The sequence below is a fragment of the Petromyzon marinus genome, chromosome 52 (genome assembly GCF_048934315.1).
Source record: "Petromyzon marinus isolate PM22_M1 ecotype Great Lakes invasive population chromosome 52, UKy_Petmar_22M1.pri1.0, whole genome shotgun sequence".
NCBI classification, from domain to species: domain Eukaryota; kingdom Metazoa; phylum Chordata; class Hyperoartia; order Petromyzontiformes; family Petromyzontidae; genus Petromyzon; species Petromyzon marinus.
This window is the reverse complement of record NC_133718.1, coordinates 8059636-8078417: the sequence shown is the minus strand read 5'-3', so window position 1 is coordinate 8078417 and position 18782 is coordinate 8059636. Positions and strand designations below refer to the sequence as shown.

Genomic DNA, 18782 nt, shown 5'->3' with positions numbered 1-18782 from the left:
GCCGAGATGGAGTCGGGGAACCGTTCGCCTCTTCGCCTTCACGAATCCCCACTGAAGATGGCGGTCGTCGTGGAGGGGGTTTCCGTAGCCGGAGCAGCAGGGGCCGGGCGCTTCCGGCTCAAGCGTCGCAACTTCCGGGGCAAAGAGGTCGCCTTGTTTTAAAACTTTTTTTTAAATCTTTAATTCAATTTTTTTTTTTAAGTTTAAGACGTAAGTAGTAGGGCGACCAATGTCATCCATAATGCAGGGTGTTTTTTGGGGGGGGGGGGATTTAGATCGCGTAAATATGAATGTGTCGTTAAACCCGCCACCACCCGAAACAGCCAATTGCTAAGGTTTGTCACGTAAACAGAACGTGCCGACAATTCGTCACTAGTACAGCACACCGGTGTGTTAGGTGAGTGAACCAACTACAATAATTACAATCTGAGTGGGGTAGAGGGGGGTAGAGGTAGTGGGGGGAGAGGGGGGGCGAGGGGGTGGGGGAGAGGGGGGGCGAGGGGGGCGGGGGAGCCGCGCGTCGTGGTGACGTCACATGGCTCACGTGTTTACAGTGCGGACAGTAGCGGCTGCCCGGCCGCTGTTGTTGTTCATTCTAAGCCGGTCGTGGTCATTGCCGGCGCTGTCCACAGAGCTCACTGCGACTTCTGCTGCTGCTGGACCTCGCAGAGCGAGCGCCGTCACGAAGCCTCAGGTGTGTGTGTGCGCGCTGCTTAAATGATGTACCGTGGTTTTGTCCACTGCTGGATGATGAAGGCAGTCGGTCGCCTTAAAGAGTTTCGGGATACAACACTGCGTCTAGCTCCTGCTCACGGGGGGAGGGGGAAAAGACGGCGCGACTGGTGGGCCATGCAACGCGACCTGTTGGACCGTGTTGTAAACCACGTTAGTTTAACACGTAGGAGGCTTTCGCGACCAATATTCATAATAAACGTTCTTTGGGTTATATCGCGTTATTTATGTGTCGTAACCCTCCACCACCCGACACGGCCAATCGGTAAAACAAAAAGTGTCACGTTGACAAAAGACAAAATAGTTCACTACTTTAGCCCACCGGTGTGTTGAAGAGTGTATCCACAACACTTTGCCCGATGATGCTGGATGTGATTACCAGCGAAACGTCGTGCTCAAAAATTGGAAATGTTGTAGATTCACTCTTCAACACACCTGGTGGGCTAAAGTAGTGAACTATTTGTTATTTTTAAGTTTGTGAGCGCCTTCAACGTCGTGGCTAGCAGACCGCGCGACACCGACATCTCGCTCCTGACGAAGAATGATACCGGTAGGAACCTCCTGGTGACACCACCAGCCCACAGGGGATTATTGTGTCCGTCCGTCGTGCATCCAAAAATGGGAGGGGTGGGGCTGGGTGGGGAGTGGAGGGGCTGGGTGGGGAGGGGAGGGGCTGGTCACCCCGTGGTGCCCTTATAAAACTCAACGTTTAACCTACTCACGCCGGCTTGTGCCCGCCCTGATAGTCGGGCATATTGTGCGGAATACATCACGTGGTGCCGCCCTTGACCCTGGCCATTGACCGAACAACCCAACGTTCCTACCAGCTCCCTCCGCAGGAATGTGTTTATCCAATCCATTATACCCTCACGGTGTGTTATGATGCGCGTGTGTGGGTCGACTCAGCCTCGAATGAGTACCTGGTGCGGTGTGTAAAACTTCGCCACTGGGGAGACAAAGGCGGTCGGGCGTGGTGCTGGCCACCCACCCCCTCGTGTACCGTTGCGGCCTTCATAGGTGCTGCTCGGTAACAGCACTTGCCCCTACAGTCTGTTAAAGGCTGTACGGGGGGGGGGTCTTTGTCTTGTGGGTGGCCTATAATAAAGTATTTTTTGGGTTAGATCACGTAAATATATAAATGTGTCGTTAAACCCACCACCACCCGACACAGCCAACTAGTAAGGGTTGTCACGTAAACAGAACGTGGCAATTTGTCACTAGTACAGCACACCGGTGTGTTGGAGAGCAAAGCCACAACATTTACAAACTGAGTGACGTTTCACCAGTAATGACAACCAGCTTCATCAGGCGACAGCCAGATTTGTGAAGAAGTCCACTTGTTTCGTTCCTTATATAGAGGCGTAGATGTGGTGACCACACTTCTGCACTCTTGAGTCAGCGTACATTATGCAAGCGCATTATGCGAGCCCATTGATCGTGTCCTTCCTGACCTCCCCAAATAAAACGCTATTATGGATGATATTGGTCGCGAAAGCGTACGTGTTAAACTGTGATGACCTAGTTAGCATGTTACCCGCTCATTGTTGCTGTCGCGTGGCCGTGTCAGGAGGATGTGGAGCTGGCTGGTGGGGAAGAGGGACGCGGTGGAGAGCAAAGAGGTGCGGACGCTTCGCCACACACCCGCGCCACATGTCGGAGTGGAGACCGCGGCGATTTCAGAAGAAGCATCCGCAACCCGCATTCACCGGCATGGCCACAAACCACTATCCGCTAGCCATGGGTGAAATGTGGTTCATACCCCCCACCTAAAGTTAATGCTGTATATTTAATAATAATGAAAGCAGGGTCACATTCAGCCACTGGGCCATCGCTAGTCCCAGGTATTTTTTTTCGTGTGCAAGTTGCTATCGCGGAAACTCGGCCTGTTTTAGTGACAACGATGTTGTTGGGGTGGAGGGGGGAAGAAATGGAAAGGGCAGGACATTGGGAAATGACAAATAAGTTAACCCTTACACGTCACAAATTAGACGCAATTGAGAGTAAAATTGTATTGACGATAAGCACGGTTGTCTACGTACGGTGCGACAGAACTTCAACAATTCTAGATTTGAAGCTTTCGTGACTGCAAGGATCCATACTCTTTGGTTCTATTCGGTAAAGTTTTTTTTACCTACGTGACTTTACCGAATAGAACCAAAGAGTATAGAACTTCAACATACATGCTGTGTGCGTCAATATTTTGGAGGGTTTATTGCATGTACATTCTATAGAACGCATTGTTATTGTTGTGGATATTTTAAAAAATTGTCTTATGCTAAGCTTCTAGAATATAGATTGAGAAGGTAATATTGTCTCGGTGAACTCTCACTACTTGGTCCTTCAGAGCTGTAGGTATTCTTGAAAAAAAATCACTCTGTTCAAGTGAATATCATTTGGAGCAATGTATCGTGTGTGTCTTGCTGTTTTCCCATATGTACTTATCTGTGCGATATTGCCTTACACAGTGCCGTACATATGTCTTGGGTGCGCGATGTATTTTTGTGGAAAGTTGTTGTACTGCTTTCACAGGTACTGGAGATTGGTGATGTGCAGCCATCGAATCCATTTACTGAGCTCCAGGTTCTGGCCGGACACACAGATATAGTGCGTCTCTTGGTTCGCTTGGATGACTACAGGTAGGAAGAAAGTGAAACCGTGCCGGTGGTCTGCACAGCACGCCTGCCTCCTCTTGACAGTCCGTCATGGTTCGCATGCGCAGCAATTGTTCGTTCGTTTGTTTCTCAGTCCACTTGACCCTGGTAAGGGTCGCGGTGGCAGTGTGTTGTGTCACACGAATCCCTCTCAGCCACTTGGTTAAAGGTAAAGGTGCAGCGCTGTAATTTCGTGTTCACGCCGCTGCTAAAAGATGGGCCTCCACGAGAGCTATTCTAGAGGGTATTTGGTATACTTTTCCATGTATGTATGTTGAACTTATTTTGCACCGTACGTAGTGAACCGTGCGAATCGGATGCCTTGGAAGAGGTTTGGTGAAGGAATTACTAAAAGGGAAATAAAAGTATTTTTCATTTTCAGAAACCGCTTATCGTATTGTTGATTTTAATCACTTTTGCTGAGCACAGATCCAAAGAACCGAAACAAGTGGCCTGCAACAAATAACACTTGAGGGTGTAATGTATGAGTGTGCCATGTAAATGATGACACAAAGTAGAACTCCTGACTGTTTTTGTATTATCTTTACAAATTTAAAACGTGCCTCTGGTGCTCATCTATGGTCTGGAACCCGGAGTTGGTGTCGTTATGGCGCAGAGAGTTTCATGCATCTAGAAACTGGTGTTGAGTTTTGTATTGAGTTAGAGCAAGGGGGCATGTCAGATTGTGTCAGCATGCGTTAGCCATAATAAAGGTTTTTGGATTAGATCGAGTTATTTATTTATGTTTGTCGTAACCCTCCACCACCCGACACGGCCAATTGGTAAAAAAAAGTGTCACGTTGACAAAAGACAATTAGTTCACTACTTTAGCTCACCGGTGTGTTCAAAGAGTGAATCCACAACATTTACAGTTTGAATACGACGTTTCGCTGGTAATTACATCCAGCATCATCGGGCAATTCGCCAGAATGGTAAAGCCCTCACTTGCTCTCGGTCTTAAATAGAGCAGCAGGGTGATGTCATCATTTAACTCATTTCAGGTGCAGTGATTTGAGGCGGAGGGGGGTTATTGTAATTATATAATCGATTGGTAATCAGTCAATGGTTATGATTAGTAATGAGTTGTAGATTAGTAATTAGTTGTAATGTGTGTTAGAGCAAGTGAGGGCTTTACCATTCTGGCGAATTGCCCGATGATGCTGGATGTAATTACCAGCGAAACGTCGTATTCAAACTGTAAATGTTGTGGATTCACTCTTCAACACACCGGTGGGCTAAAGTAGTGAACTAATTGTCTTTTATCAACGTGACACTTTTTTTGCTGATTTGCCGTGTCAGGTGGTGGAGGGTTACGACACATTTATAAATAACGCGATCTAACCCAAAAACCTTTATTATGAATAATATTGGTCGCGAAAGCCTACGTGTTAAAATGCGTTATCCAGTTGGTTATTGTGGGGTGATTACATCCTCTACGACTTCCACAGGTTTGCCTCGGCAGGTGATGACTGCAGGGTCATCATATGGAACGTGAAGGTGAGTAAAGATGAAGTCTGTGGGCAGGTCCCAGCTCGGACACTTTTGCTTGTGTAACCCCGACCAGCCCCGTCAGACGTTGTGTGCTCATGGCGATTGTGTTTGGCAGCGGTAGTGTACCGGTTTGCACGCTGCTCTACGAACCCGATGACCCAAGTTCGAATCCTGCTCACGGCCAACACCAGTGACGATTATCCTAACCGGTCCTGGGCCTAAACCTAGCGTGACTCGGCCTCAAATGAGTACATGGTGCGGTGTGTGAACATCGCCACTGGGAAGACAAAGGCCGGCCTTCACCAGTGCTCGCTAACAGCACTTGCCCCAACAGTCTGTTAAGGCTATATGGGGGATCTTTGTGTTTGGCATTGTTCACAGAGCGGGGAGAAGATGCACGTGTGTCAGGGCCACTCGCGTCCCATCACCGCCATGACTGTGCTGTCGACCGCTGTAGGTGACCTGGAAATCCACAAGCTTCAGTCGACGGTGCTCCTCACTGCTTCCTCCGACAAAACCATCATCGTATCCTGTGCCGTGCGGCGAATGCTGAGAGTTGACACAGCCAGATGCCCATATCGTACTTGTAATGCAGTGACTTGTATGCAGGGTTGGTGGACCATGCAGAGCTGTATTATTGTGCGGAGATGACTGAGGTTTCTCTGGGAACTTTGTTTCATCCTGTATGCAAAAATATTCGAAGACCCAAATATCCCAAGCAAGACCTGAAAAGCCTGAATATAAAAAAATATTTGTTGGGACTTTTTCTCGTATATATTTTTAAACCATTTTCATCCAATGTTTTCAATTTGAGATGGCTTATATGCGACATTTGAACATTTGTACAGACAAATTTTGCTTGGCCTATATTTATTGGTCCCCTGATGTGAATGTAAAACACATCCCAGGCCTGGTCAGGCTTTGATTAACCTCAGTGTCCCATCGTGCAGCTCTCTTGAGTTATGTACGCACACTGCTGTTTGAGAGCCTCCCGATGTCGTGCGGGCAGTAAGGGATATTTGACCATACTTGACAATGCTGGTCAGTGTGGGTTGGTGAAGATGGCGGGGGCGGGGGCAGTGTAGAATAATGGATTTTGTTGCATTGCCCGTAATGTCTACGATTCCCGTTTTATGCGCATGGTGGTCACCTATCCGAGCACCACGCAGGCTTGGATGCGTACCAGCATTGTGGTCCATATTGGCTAAGTTTGAAAAAAATACACGCAAATTTATCAATCGGGAAAACACGTGTCATGTTTATCATCGTCTTTGGTTCTTTCGGTAAAGTCACGTAGAATGACCCTTCTGAAAAGAGTATTGAGGCGCGGTGAGGCTTTCATGAGTAACATTTTTATAATAATTGTAATTGTCCTGTTTAGCTTCATTAGGTCTCACCAGATGGGCTGCATTTCATGTGATTCGTGGCGGACGTCGAGAAATGTGGTTCATTGTGACGATGATGGTCACAAGTTGTGTCCTTAACCTGCTGTGATAGATGTGGGATATCAACACGGGACAGCCTCTAAAGATTCTCGCCAACTCCGAAGGATCTCTCATCTCGGTCAAGGTGAGTGCCTATTTACACCTGGCAATGTGTTTCCCTGTGCATACAATCATTGTCCGACCCAGTTTTTCACCAAACCTAATTCCTCACGCTCCCTCCACAGTCCAGTGGTCAGTTGCATAGATTATCTTGAGTGAAAAACTGTGCAATTTTTCTACCCAGAGATGCTTCCAGCACCGCAGCACTCGTGCCAAATGCTCTTCCCTGACAGTAACTTCACAGCCCAATGCTCGCTTTTAACACTGTAAATTCTATGTTAATGATTCGCAATATAGGTGTCCATCTGCTTGAAGTCCTCAACGAGCTGACGACTACATGCACGCGGCCACGTGTGAACATTTGCGTTGTGCATGTTGAGTGTTACATTATCACACGAAAAAACAGACACACAAAAACATACGTGGCAAATAAATCCTCCTCAGAGTGGATTCATTCACACTCTATAACGGATGCAGCACTCCACGGCACTACCTGTCGATGCAGAATCTTAGCAGTGTCAAACCGCGTGGAGCCGAAACATCACCCCCGTGTTGTGGAAAACAGACCTCGTTAGGTAAACCGTGTGTAGCTGATGCATGCGTTCGACAAAAGCCGCGTTGGGCCAAAGGTTTTCCTGTAGTTGTGATTTGTGTTGCCAGTGTCTGCTGGTGCTGAGAGAGGAGGCTCTCTGGCTGTCTGGTGGGAAGTACCTGCTGCTGTGGAGCCAGGATGGGACCCTGCTCTCAAAAGTGGCCACCCACCGTCAAGAAGGTGCGTCACGCTTACTTCACAAGCTCCACAGAGCTTCGTATTCTCAAATATCTTCCAAGGAAAACGTATTCTCCGGATTTATAACGTGCACTTTTTTTTTCAATTGTAAAGTGAAAGTTTTGGGAGGGTGCATTTTATAATCCGGTGTGTGGCGTGAAACCTTGCATTTGGATGTGCACGGGGTCTAATCTACATGGCATTCAGTCTGCCGAATGGATTAAGAACATCTGCTGGGACTGGCCCCTACTGTGGGAATGTGGAATTTTCATCACTGTCTCAGAGCCACCATTACAAATGAAAACCACCCCATTGGTGGAGCCAGTTTGACTTGACTCTCTCGTTGCCATCGATTCATATTGTCAGTTCTACCTGATTTTGAATTCATAGGTCAAAAACGAAGGGAAATTTAACATTGCTTAAATTGGCATTTGTCTTAAATTATGCACACAATGGCGTATGTTCATCCATTTTTGTACCTAGAGGTGTGAATATTCCAGTAAGTTTGAAAACACGACTTTTATGGTATGGCTATTAAACACGATAACTACATTGTGTATTGTGTACAATGCATAACATGCCTGTGATTTCATGACGGATGCTGCGATGCTTTTGGCAGAGGTGTCTTCGCTGATTCGCATTAAAGACTCCCTGGTCGCGGCTGCAATGGGCAAATGTTTAGGTGAGTGCTCAGAGCTCTGTTCTCTTACAGCTTTAGTTTGAGGCGACACATTCCAGCCACCTTTGCCGAATGCCTATTGCCACGTGGATTCCCCCATGGATGCAGCAGTGCTAACGATGGTGTGCGGCAGTGCGTGGTGGGTGTGTCGGTGAAGCAGTGCGCGTGCGAGTACATGTGGCGGGCGGTAGAGCCGCGGTTCGCGCTGCGCTACGTTCGCATGCATGTTGAACTACTTTTGCACCGTACGTAGCCAACCGTGCTAATTGGAGGTGATAATCGAACTCGGCGACCCAACTTAGATTCCCGCTCATGGCCAATACCTCTAGGTTGACTCGGCCTCAAATGAGTACCTGGTGGGGTAAAACATTTCCATTAGGAAGACATAGGTGGTCGGGTAGGTGCTAGCCGCCCACCCCTTCGTGTGCCATGCCGGCCTTCATAGGTGCTCGCTAATAGCACCTGCCCCAGAAGTCTGTTAAGGCTATATGGGAGATCTTTGTTTTTGTGTGAGTATAAATGGTGGGGAGTGGTGACATGGTTAGCACACTGCACTACAAACCCGATTTCCGTCCCACAACATCAGTGATGATTATCCGTACCAGTCCTGAGCTTCCCCTAGTTTGACTCTGCCTTAAATGAGTATCTTGTACAGTGTGTAAACATCACCACTGGAGGGAAGGATTCGGCTCACACCGTGTTCAATAAAGGTCTTTTTATTAGATAACCCACAGGTAACGTCCCTGGTCATACGGCAGGTAACACACGCTTCAGCACGAAGGCGGTCGAGGATGGTGCTCGCAACACCACCCACCACGTCGTGTGCCGTGCCGGTCTTCATAGGTGCTCGCTAACAGCACTTGCCCCAACAGCCTATCCTTGGTAGGCTGCACGAGGATCTTTGGCTTTGCATGTCGGTGGCGATGGCGCTAGCGCGTGGCTCTTGGTCGGTGTGAACTCACTCTCGTGTTGGCTGGCTGCTGTCACTTTATTTTTGCAGGTGATGGCATATTTTAATTATTATTTGATTTTGGTTTGTGTCGTTTTAATGTTGAGCAAAATTTCACATTGCAAGTCTTTGCCTGTTAACTGAGCTGCCGTATTAAGGGACCAGTGTCATCGCCATCCAATTTGCACAGCATTCTGGGAAGCAAGTGTCTTTGATTTTCTAAATACATAACAAAGCAACATTCAGTTAAAGGGCGCTACAAAGCTCAGCACATCCAGTGCAGGCCTACAAACAAATTAAAGGGGAAAAAAGCGGTAAGTGTACTCGATTTGGCTAAATCAACTCATGTGTTGCTCGTGTCAAAGTTCTGAGCGTGCACCACTGAGCATTAGAGTACAAAGGTTCCTTTTGCGATCTAATCTAGAGTTTACGACAAACTGGATTCTCTAATCTAGGTCCTCACCTCTCTGACTGTGCGTAGGCATTCGGGCCTTGTTTGGCAAGTAAACAGATCAGGCATTCTGCGTGTAACAGAATGGTAGGTAATTGGACGTCGAACTTGGGGTCTTGCTTAAGGTAGAATTACGACAGCACATTTGCATTGGCCACTTGAATTGACTGCTGCATTGCGGGATACGTATACGTGTGCACGTGTGAGATCGTCATGAACACGAGCACGGACTTAAAGTGCTACGGTTGGCTGCCGTTCTTTCCCCTCGCAGTTCTGTACGGCCTGGAGTACGGCAAGGAAACCCCCCGCCAGAGGCAACTCCAGCAGCTGAAGGCGCTGACGGTCCACGCGGAACACGTTCACAGCCTGCTGAGCCTGCAGGGTGAGCGATCGAGAGGCGACCTGCTGCCCAGTCGCCACTCGGCTTTTGTCTTCGTCTTCAATGGACACCCACCCGACGTTTGCACCGTAGAACAACAGCAACTCGCAGTGCAGTTTGGATTCGCAAAGCGTCTAAATGTTGACTGCGTCTTCAAAAGAGCTGCAAGCGTCGGGCGACATGAGCCTCTAGATAATTTAACGAGAAGAGGCTGGTTTTTTTTAACGCCTGGTGCGGAGAGCATCACGAGCCTGATGTATAGTTCTTGTTCGTCGTGATATCTTACAGGGTAGCACGATGGGTAACGTACCGGTTGGCATACTCGCTCACCACCGGGCCAGTTGGCCTTTAGTTCAATGCATGCTGCTTCGGAAGTGAGAGTCTAGACTGGCTTTATTTTCTGCAAGATGAGTTATGCACTTTTAAATCTAGATTGAAAACTAATTTATTTCGAAATGTTTTTTTTAGTTTGTTGTCCTTCCCCCGCACCTCCAATTAGCACGGTTGGCTACGTACGGTGCGAAAGAAGTTCAACATACATGCATATATACAAGATGCACATTGCTTGAGCGGAAACAACATCGGTGAACCTTTGATGTCAAGTCCTGGCTCCTTGGTGTAGGCTAGGCAAACACAATCATCAAAATTGAAGAATGGATATACACATTATTTTGAATATACAAACGTCATTAATTAAAGTATAGCTAAATAACCATCAAACGGCAAGTATTGTTCAAGTTAGATGATAACAATCTTGATTTGAAGCTTTCGTGAATGCCGGAATCCATACTCTTTGGTTCTTTCGGTAAAGTCACGTAGGTAGAAATAAAATAAAATAAAACAAATCACGACGTTTCGATCACAACACAAGCAATCTTCATCAGGTGGAACAACCACAGCAAGAAAATGCTGAAGTAGCTGTTGAAAAGCCATCACCATTATTAAACATAAGTCATGTAGGCAGTTGCATGTAAAACAGTTTGAAAAAGGTGAAATTTACCCTTCACACTAATTAACATCGCAAACGAAAGGAAAATACCGCTAAGACACTTTATTCAAGTGACCACTGGCCTACACTGATAGGGCTATGACGGCGGTGAGAGTTGTGACATTGAGACGACGGTGTGCGTGCAGGCGGCTGGTTTGCGAGCGGCTCCCTGGACGGCGAGCTCATCCTGTGGAACTCTGGCAACCTGGCGGAGCATCGCAAGGTGGCGCTGCACGCACCCATCAGTCCGCAGCTCCAGAAGTCCCACTGCTCCCAAGCCTACCCGTGCAGCATCGCCCACCTATCAACCGACTCCCAGGTACGTTGCACTTTCTTCTCACCGTACGCAGTCGTCCGTGATGCCTAGGAAAAGCCGGGAGATGAAAGTGCTCGCGCAAGGCCCTCTGCTTTGGAGCCTCGCTACATTATGTTTTGAACAGGTTGGAGTACTCCCCGCACGGCACCATCCCAAAATAGTAGAAACTTTGGTGTATAGTACAATGACGTTGTGATGAGGCTTTAACATTGTATATTTTTCACAAGACTCCTTCACATGTATGGAATTGAGTTAGAAATAATAAAATATATAGTTACCTCGCATCTCCATAAATATCTCATCCAGCAGCTGTTCATTGACGCTCCGTACTTACTGTTTATACGAACATTAACGGAGTTCACAGAGCAAATGTCTAGGGTGTCAACAAGTGTGCCAATAAAATTCATCGGAAGAGAGAGGTGATGCTATGGACAGCTTCGGAGAAAATGAATGCAGTGACGAAGGCGTGATGGCCGTAGCAACGTTCCAACTGTGCCTCACGTTTTGCTCTGGGTCGCGGCCGGTAGTGTGTGTTCGCAGCAGTCGGGTCGGGAATCTGCGTGTACGATCTGACGTCGCAAAGGCTGGTCGCCTGCCAAAGGAACGCTCACAACTCGCAGGTGCTGCAAGTCGTCAAGCTGCAGGAGAGGTACAAACGCGCTGCGGGTGGCCGCGTCCCGCCCTCCGATGGCCGTCGTGGTCTCGACGAGCATCGTCTGCTGGGACATTTAAATCGCACCTTGCATCTTCATGTTGATTGAGACGGTACTTATAACGTTGCTTCATCATTCAAATATTAGGGATAAAATACCATGTGCTGAGCACAGGCCCCGAAGGTCCAAGAAATCATACGGCCGGAAATAAACAGCGCTGTCCAAAGTTGTTACAGTGCTTGGAAGTGAGCAAGATTATAAGAGCTCTGGGATAAGAGATGATGGGAGGGAATTCCAAAGTGGAGCAGTGACAAGGAAGAAGCAGAAAGAGAAGTGTTGTTTTTCTTCTTTGGTTCTTTCGGTAAAGTCACGTAGAATGTTGTTACCTGCAGTGTGGTGGTTGAACGCAGTATGTGTGTATGGATGTTGAACTTGTTTCGCACTGTACGTAGCCAACCTTGCTAATCGGAGGTGCGGGGAAAGGACAACAAACAATGTAAAACAAACTATTCTAAAGAAGTTAGTTTTCAATCTAGATTTAAAAGAGCATAGCTCCATTGGCTTCCTAATATCGGAAGGAAGTATGGATGGCACGAGACAGATTCGCTCGCAAGCAGCACTTGCCCCAACAGCCTTGTGGAGGCTGCACGGGGGGGGATGATTGCTTTGTTTGCGGTCGTGTGGCTGTTCCTGTAGTGGCCTGCTGGTGAGCTGCTCTGAAGACGGCACCACGCGCATATGGAAGCTCCACTCGCCGGCTGCGGCGCAACGTGGGTGATGCTGTCGGTGCCGTCGGTGCACGTCTCACGCACGGCAACCCAGGGCTCAACCCGTGAACACAGCGAACTTCCTCCGAGCTGCTCTTCCCATTACCTGCACATCCCATTATCCGCATTCAGAATGGAACCGCAGATCCTCATATTCCCGCAATGATACATTTTTGTCGGCACGTATTATTAATAATGTATGGATGCGAGCAGTGGTTGTGTTTACAGGGTGCTTAAAAAACACTTGTGAGAATTTGCAACAGTACCACAATAAATGTGCCTCCGGGCTCTGGAGAATATTCCAGGCATGTTTTGACAATGATGGCGAACAAGTGGAGACTCTTTGACTTTTTGAAGCTAATAATATACATGTGTTATAATTTGACTGTATTATCTTTTTCAAAACGATAGTCTCATATAAGTGTTAAAACATTTTTGAAACGCCCTCTATTATATCCGGTCGTTGGTAAAATTAAAAGCAAATGGATTTACAGTGTTGGCATGTTCTGCATTGCACGTGGCCTTCACGAGCTGCCTCTCCCTATTTTCCTCGCTGCCCGGTCCATGTGGAACCAGTTCCGCGTAGGAGGACGGCATCTGAGCGGTGGTCGCTGGGGCTCGTTGGGGACCTCATCGGCCACTCCGGTGCCCTGCAGGTGAGAGAGGGACACCCTCCATGCAGCCTGACACTTGCTTGGGACAAGATCCATTTCCATTCACTATATAACTCCTTGTGGATTGACAATTAATATTACTGCTGCTACGTATGTTTACGCAAGAAATCCTCACTGAGTCAACTCTTTTTCAGAAGGGTCCCGCCAAGTTTTCCGCAGTAGGAGGCGATATGCTGCTGTGTGTAATTACAATTGAATAATTTGGGATGTTTGGCCAATACCATTAACATTGTTTTTTTTAAGGAAAAGATCATTTCCATTTTTCTTCCCACCTTTTCCTTTCTCTTTCCCACGCATTTGACCTATCCCATTGTTACCCATGTCCCCCCCCCCCCCCCCCAATCTAGACCACTGGTCCACCTGTCCCCCACCCTAGCCCCACTCATGGCTCTTAAAACAAAAAATTTCGTGTACAGTATTTGTTTTGTCACCAAAATGTGGTACCAGTTCCCCGCTCATTCCAAATTTATCCTGCACCATGTCCATGCCACAGCCTGTGCCCCCTTCTTTTACCCAACCCCCCCCCCCCTCACTCCAATAAGCCTTGGTGGCATGATCCACAGGTTAAGAACTTCTGTCTTGCCATCTTCATCAGCAACTTCCCTCCGAATTCACAGCCCCCCTCCACACACACTCCCTGTCCATTCCCATGTGGTCTCCATCGCCTCGCCTTGATGTCGCCACCTGTCACTCTCCATTCCCGCTGCCCTTGCACCTGTTTCTCTTCTTCTGCCTCTGTGGGCCCCTCTTTAGCCTCTTCAATCAATAAGTCGGCCCCTCCTCCCTCCCCCCCATACGGGCTGTGCGTTCACACCACTGGTTCGTAGAAAATGGCCGTGCGATATTTAGCCAGATTTTTGTAACGATCTTAGCCCGTCGGTTCGATTCCGGTTTTGCCTGCCACTCGGTAATTCCTGCGGGGTGTTGCCGCAGCGTGCTTATTGGCTGCGTGGTATCTGCCAAGCGCCCTTGATTGTTCTGTGCTAGCGTTGGCTATCGTGTGGCGGCTTTACAGGGTAGACGCATGTGGTGAGGTTCACACGTGAAATACTGGAGGGGAATGTAAATACTTGCAAGCATGTCAATTGGACCTCAGATGTAAAGTAACCCACAAATTAATTGTTTAAAAGTGGTAACTGTCCCTACAAAACATAATTTTCACACATCAGCCTTTGAAAGTGTGTTTTACTTTCATAACGAACAACTTATTTGTCCACTTTAAAGCAATGTTCCATATTTTGTTTCTCCTGGGGAGCATTGGATAAGTGCAATAGGATCAATGTTTGACCTCTTGACCTTCAGCATTACACATTCTCTCCATTCAATTCGGGAGAAGTTCTATGAAGTTGAAAGTATTTGCAGCGTTTTCATTGTACTGAAGCTGCAGTCTGAGCCTCGTCAAACTAAAAAACCCGCCAGGCACGGAATCGTAACGTTCAGAGTGTTAAAAACTACAGTTTTGTATCGCAGTGTAGAACACCGATGTACGCGAGGGTTTATCAGTCGAGAGGGACGAGATGTACGGCCGGGTGGACTTGAGAACCCACAAGCAGAGTGTTGGGTCGACTTGACAACCCACGGCAGAGTGGGCAGGTGGAGACGCAGGCGGTGGGGGCTACGCGCCCACTCTCGTGTCTCCAGCAGCACCCACCGACTCCGTATAGACCGCGGCAGGAGAGGGGCGCCAGTTTGCCGAGCCTCAACGCTTGGAAACGAAAGCCGGGTGGGCGGCGCTGCGCTTTGGGGATTCGTCAGCACGAATATTGAAGCGCGAAGCACGCCGTGCCCGCAGGGTGCACATTTGGCTCGGCTCCGGTTTCGGCACCGCTGTTTGCCGCTGCGCTTGCCTTGCGCGTGGCGCGCCGCTCGTTTGACGAGGCCGTCTGTTTCTGGTCACCTCCCGGCGGCAGATGCTGCTCGACTTTGAGAAGCACGGCTTGGCGAGCTGCTCGACGGATCAGCTGATTATCGTTTGGAAGGAAGGAGAGCGGGCGTCCCTCTACAGGAACTCTCTCGCACGCAACCTGAATCGGCACTATCAGCAGACCTGCAAGTCTGAGACCACATCGTTTGATGACCAGAACATTATCTAGCACGTGAAGAGTGCCCCTCTTTCAATGGTGGTGGTTGGGGCGTCACACAGGAGAGAATGAGTGGATAACAAGCGTGCCCGGTTGGATTAGACCGACCGATCCTCAAGCAGTGTTTACGTATCACGAGAACCGTCCGTTTTCACAAATGTCGTCCATCGCATCGGCAAATTTGGGGCATTCTCCACTAAGCTGTCGGTGCACGTGAGGTCCGAGGTCCTCGCTGCGTATCTCCAGGGAAGATATACAGTTCTAAAAACATCGTGAGGCTGACAATGTCATGGACTGGAGTAATTCCCAGTGCTCGTGGGGCTGATGTCACGTGAGTATGTGGGGAGCTTCCCTGGTGGTCCGCAACGTCACGGACCGGAAAACTTTTTTGCCGTTCACTTCATCTCTCCCTTTCCTCCGTGAACTCGCCGCATGTTGTTGAGAAGCAGCGTGAATCGTACAAAGCTGAAATTCTGTGGTAATTTGGTTGTATTGCTGCTTTCAAACACGAAGTTGTATGCAATGATTACGTTGTGCAGCAGCTACGCCTGCTGTGAGAATTTCGTACACGACGTCCTGATAATGTGGCAGCCACGGCACGTGCTGCCGCCACCCTGTCCGTATCTACGCCGTGGGTGCCGTTCACGTTTTCGAATGTGTTTTTTTTTAAACAATTCTTGCTTTAAATGTGGTGTTTATGTGTCCGTGGCGGTGTTTACCCCCCTCCCACCGCGTGGTTGTCAACGGTTTCCGCCAAGTCTGTTCCACCGTAGTTGCATCTCAGATTTGACAGCGGGGCTTTTAGCGGATCTGCCAGAGAGCCACCACACTTTCTCCAACCAATCAGTTGGTTGGGCTGTGCTCCACACTGGTGAGGAACCCGTGGAGCTGGGGAAACACATGTGCATAAGACACTATTATTATTACTACACCCCAGCCCCTGTATCGTGAGATTGACAGATCTTACTTTGTACCCTTTGAATATTGATGGTGCCTTAGCATGGCTCTGAGACCCATGAACAAGGGAGGCATATTGTTGTTACCCGTGTTTACAGTATTATTGTAACTACCTTGTTCTCCGTGTGCCCACACGTGCATTTTGTGGTGTGATGTTTTTCCACTGCCCCCTTGTTCCATCTGCCCACATCTCTCTCAATATGCTGACTGTCGCTGCTACTTTTTACCAAATGACACCTCGCTGTTTAAGTAATCCCGGATCACTTGACGAGCCAATAGCTTCACCTACGAACATAGTGGACATGTGCAGTCATTGATTTTTTTGGGGTGGGCCATGCAATGATCTTGCTACATTTATGTCGTAAAACCCTCCTCCACCCGACATTGGCAAACATGAATTTGGCCAAGTCATTGTGGCCCAACCCGAAAATCTGTTTTGATTAACAGCAATGGCTGCGAAAACCTACTACCTATTAAATAGTGATGTTTATTTGTATATACATACAAGACCCTGTCTGCCTTAACGTTGGAGAGGTGAATTGGGCTGAGCAAAGAGACACGGCCCTTACCATGCCTGCTGCATGGCTGGCGGGGTCAGAAGAAGCTCCAACAGTCTCTGCTTGTTGACGTGTCCCGTATCAACAATAGGATACCATTTGGATTTGCACGATACGATGGACAACGGTCGGGAATAATAACGGGAGTGGCAGCCAAGGAATGGAACGCGTCTTCAGGGGATGTCCACGGTGGAGATGGTGCGATTTACATCAGAGGGGATTAATACATCACAGGATTGAGAGAGACGGTGGTGGCTTGGAGAGGCCTTTATCGAGCAGTGGATTGAGCGTGGCTGATGATAGCTTTTAAGTACGTCTGAAGACGCAGTACAGAGACGAAGGGGTTGTTTCGATACGAACTGGGGTTTCACCCGCGTGGTGAACGAGACCAAGTCATGTCCTCGTGACTCTTTAGCTCAACGACACCCACGCCCGAGTCGACAGGTTTTAAATTACCCTCGGCCAGAATGTGCATCCATCCCTGTTGGTCTTCGTGGACGTTCGGGGCTTTTTTTCCAGCCGGCATGTGTGTTTGTTTTTTTTTGTTCAACTTTGCCTATAAATCGCCTCCCTTATAGCCAGTGGTTTGCCTGCCATGTGCCAATACGTTTGTGTTCGTTTCCCTTTCAAGAACGTTAACGCAGCATGCATTGATTATTTTGTCGGGCGAATGTTGAGTCGATGTCAAGTTACGATCGTGTATTTACAGAGTGGCCGATTTTACTTTCTCTTAAGTCTTGCAGTTTGGTGATATTTCTTGTGCTCCAGAGTTCGCTTTAAGTCGGACTTTTGAAGCACAGAGAGCTCTTCTTGCCAAACGTTGAATTGGCACTGGATGGATACAGTTTTTGAGGTTGATTTAAATTACATTTTAAGAACCGGTCAATTGAATGTTTTAATATAAAATGTTATGTTTCTTGTTTTAAATGTGCTGAAGCTATTTCCAAATCGATAAACACTGATATGTTAAAGTAGCGATGTTATTATTGTTGTTGAATTTTGCGCTTGCCATTCTGGGAAGCTTGTGTTTCATGGTAGTAATAATGTGTCACCTTTGTGTGGAGCGGTTAATGTGGTGCAATGTTGTTAGGAATGCCGTTGCAGTGTCGATGGAATGTTCTTGTTGAATAAAGTATTTTTTTTTATTAGTGAGCACCGACTTGAAATGTAGATACTGAAAAACTCTGCACGGTCTTTTTTTTCATCAACACACATTGGTCAATCTTGATTTGAAGCTTTCGTGACTGCAGGAATCCATACTCTTTTGTTTTTTCGGCAAAGTCACGTAGGTAGAAAAATAAAACAAAAATAATCTATCACGACGTTTCGATTGCAACACAAGCGGTCGTCCTCGGGCGGCAAAAATAATCCAGCAGTGGAACAGCTGTTCCACGAAAATAATCCTACGTGACTTTACCGAAAGAACCAAAGAGAGTACACATTGGTCAGTTTAACTGGGTAAAAATAAATTAACATTTGAGTCTGTTCATCCACGTACCTCCTGGACCATTGCCCTGCAGCAGCAGTTTAAGCAATCTCTCTGCTGGTTTTGTGTTTCTGAGTATCATCAGCGGTGTGTGGCCTTGTTACGCGAATGCCGATGATTTTGCCTTCAGATGTTTACTTTTACTGTTCTAAGACGGCCATCCGCCACGGAGACGGAGCGATTAAATCAGTTTGCCTGCAGGAGCTGTGCGGATCGTTTACACCGCAGAATCGTGAGAGGTGGAAGCGGGGAGGCCTTCATCCAGCAGTGGATTGACCATGGTCGATGAATAGTGCAATTGTGTTATTCTCTATGCTGCTCAACATCTCGCCCTAGACTCTTGCAAACTCAACTTTCGCTCCACCTTTTGAGTTCTCATTTGGTTAAACAAACTTTTCGTTGGTAGCTTACTCTGCCACAATTGCAACGTTGTGACTTCAACCAACGTTTGTATATTTGTGGACAGTGCATATTATTATCAGAGATGTCTTTTTTGTTTGCATTTTGACTGCTTGTGTTGTGGTTATTGCAAACATGATGCCTTGAATAAAGGTGCCAGTTTTTGTGCCAGTTAAAAGGGTAAAACCTATTCCTATAACGTTTGTATAATTTATGCAGGAAATGAGTTGCACTTGATTTGCGTCTTAAAACGCAAGGA

General features: G+C 47.7%; 1 protein-coding gene across 2 annotated transcripts; it reads left to right on the top strand.

Annotated features, from left to right (window-relative positions):
- The first annotated feature begins 6 nt into the window (after positions 1-6).
- On the top strand, positions 7-17790 carry WDR41 (WD repeat domain 41). Of its 2 annotated transcripts, none has more exons than XM_032973781.2 (15): positions 7-147; positions 633-694; positions 2300-2351; positions 3262-3368; positions 4832-4880; positions 5256-5399; positions 6372-6443; positions 7079-7190; positions 7807-7869; positions 9538-9648; positions 10780-10952; positions 11477-11598; positions 12299-12372; positions 12946-13025; positions 14954-17790. In XM_032973781.2, exons 1-15 carry the CDS (start codon positions 7-9, stop codon positions 15134-15136), a joined length of 1545 nt encoding a protein of 514 aa, XP_032829672.1. In that variant the 3' UTR covers positions 15137-17790. The 2 variants fall into 2 exon arrangements, with proteins under 2 accessions (XP_032829672.1, XP_075931304.1); XM_076075189.1 differs by lacking the exon at positions 7-147 and adding an exon at positions 216-397.
- Positions 17791-18782: the final 992 nt, after the last annotated feature.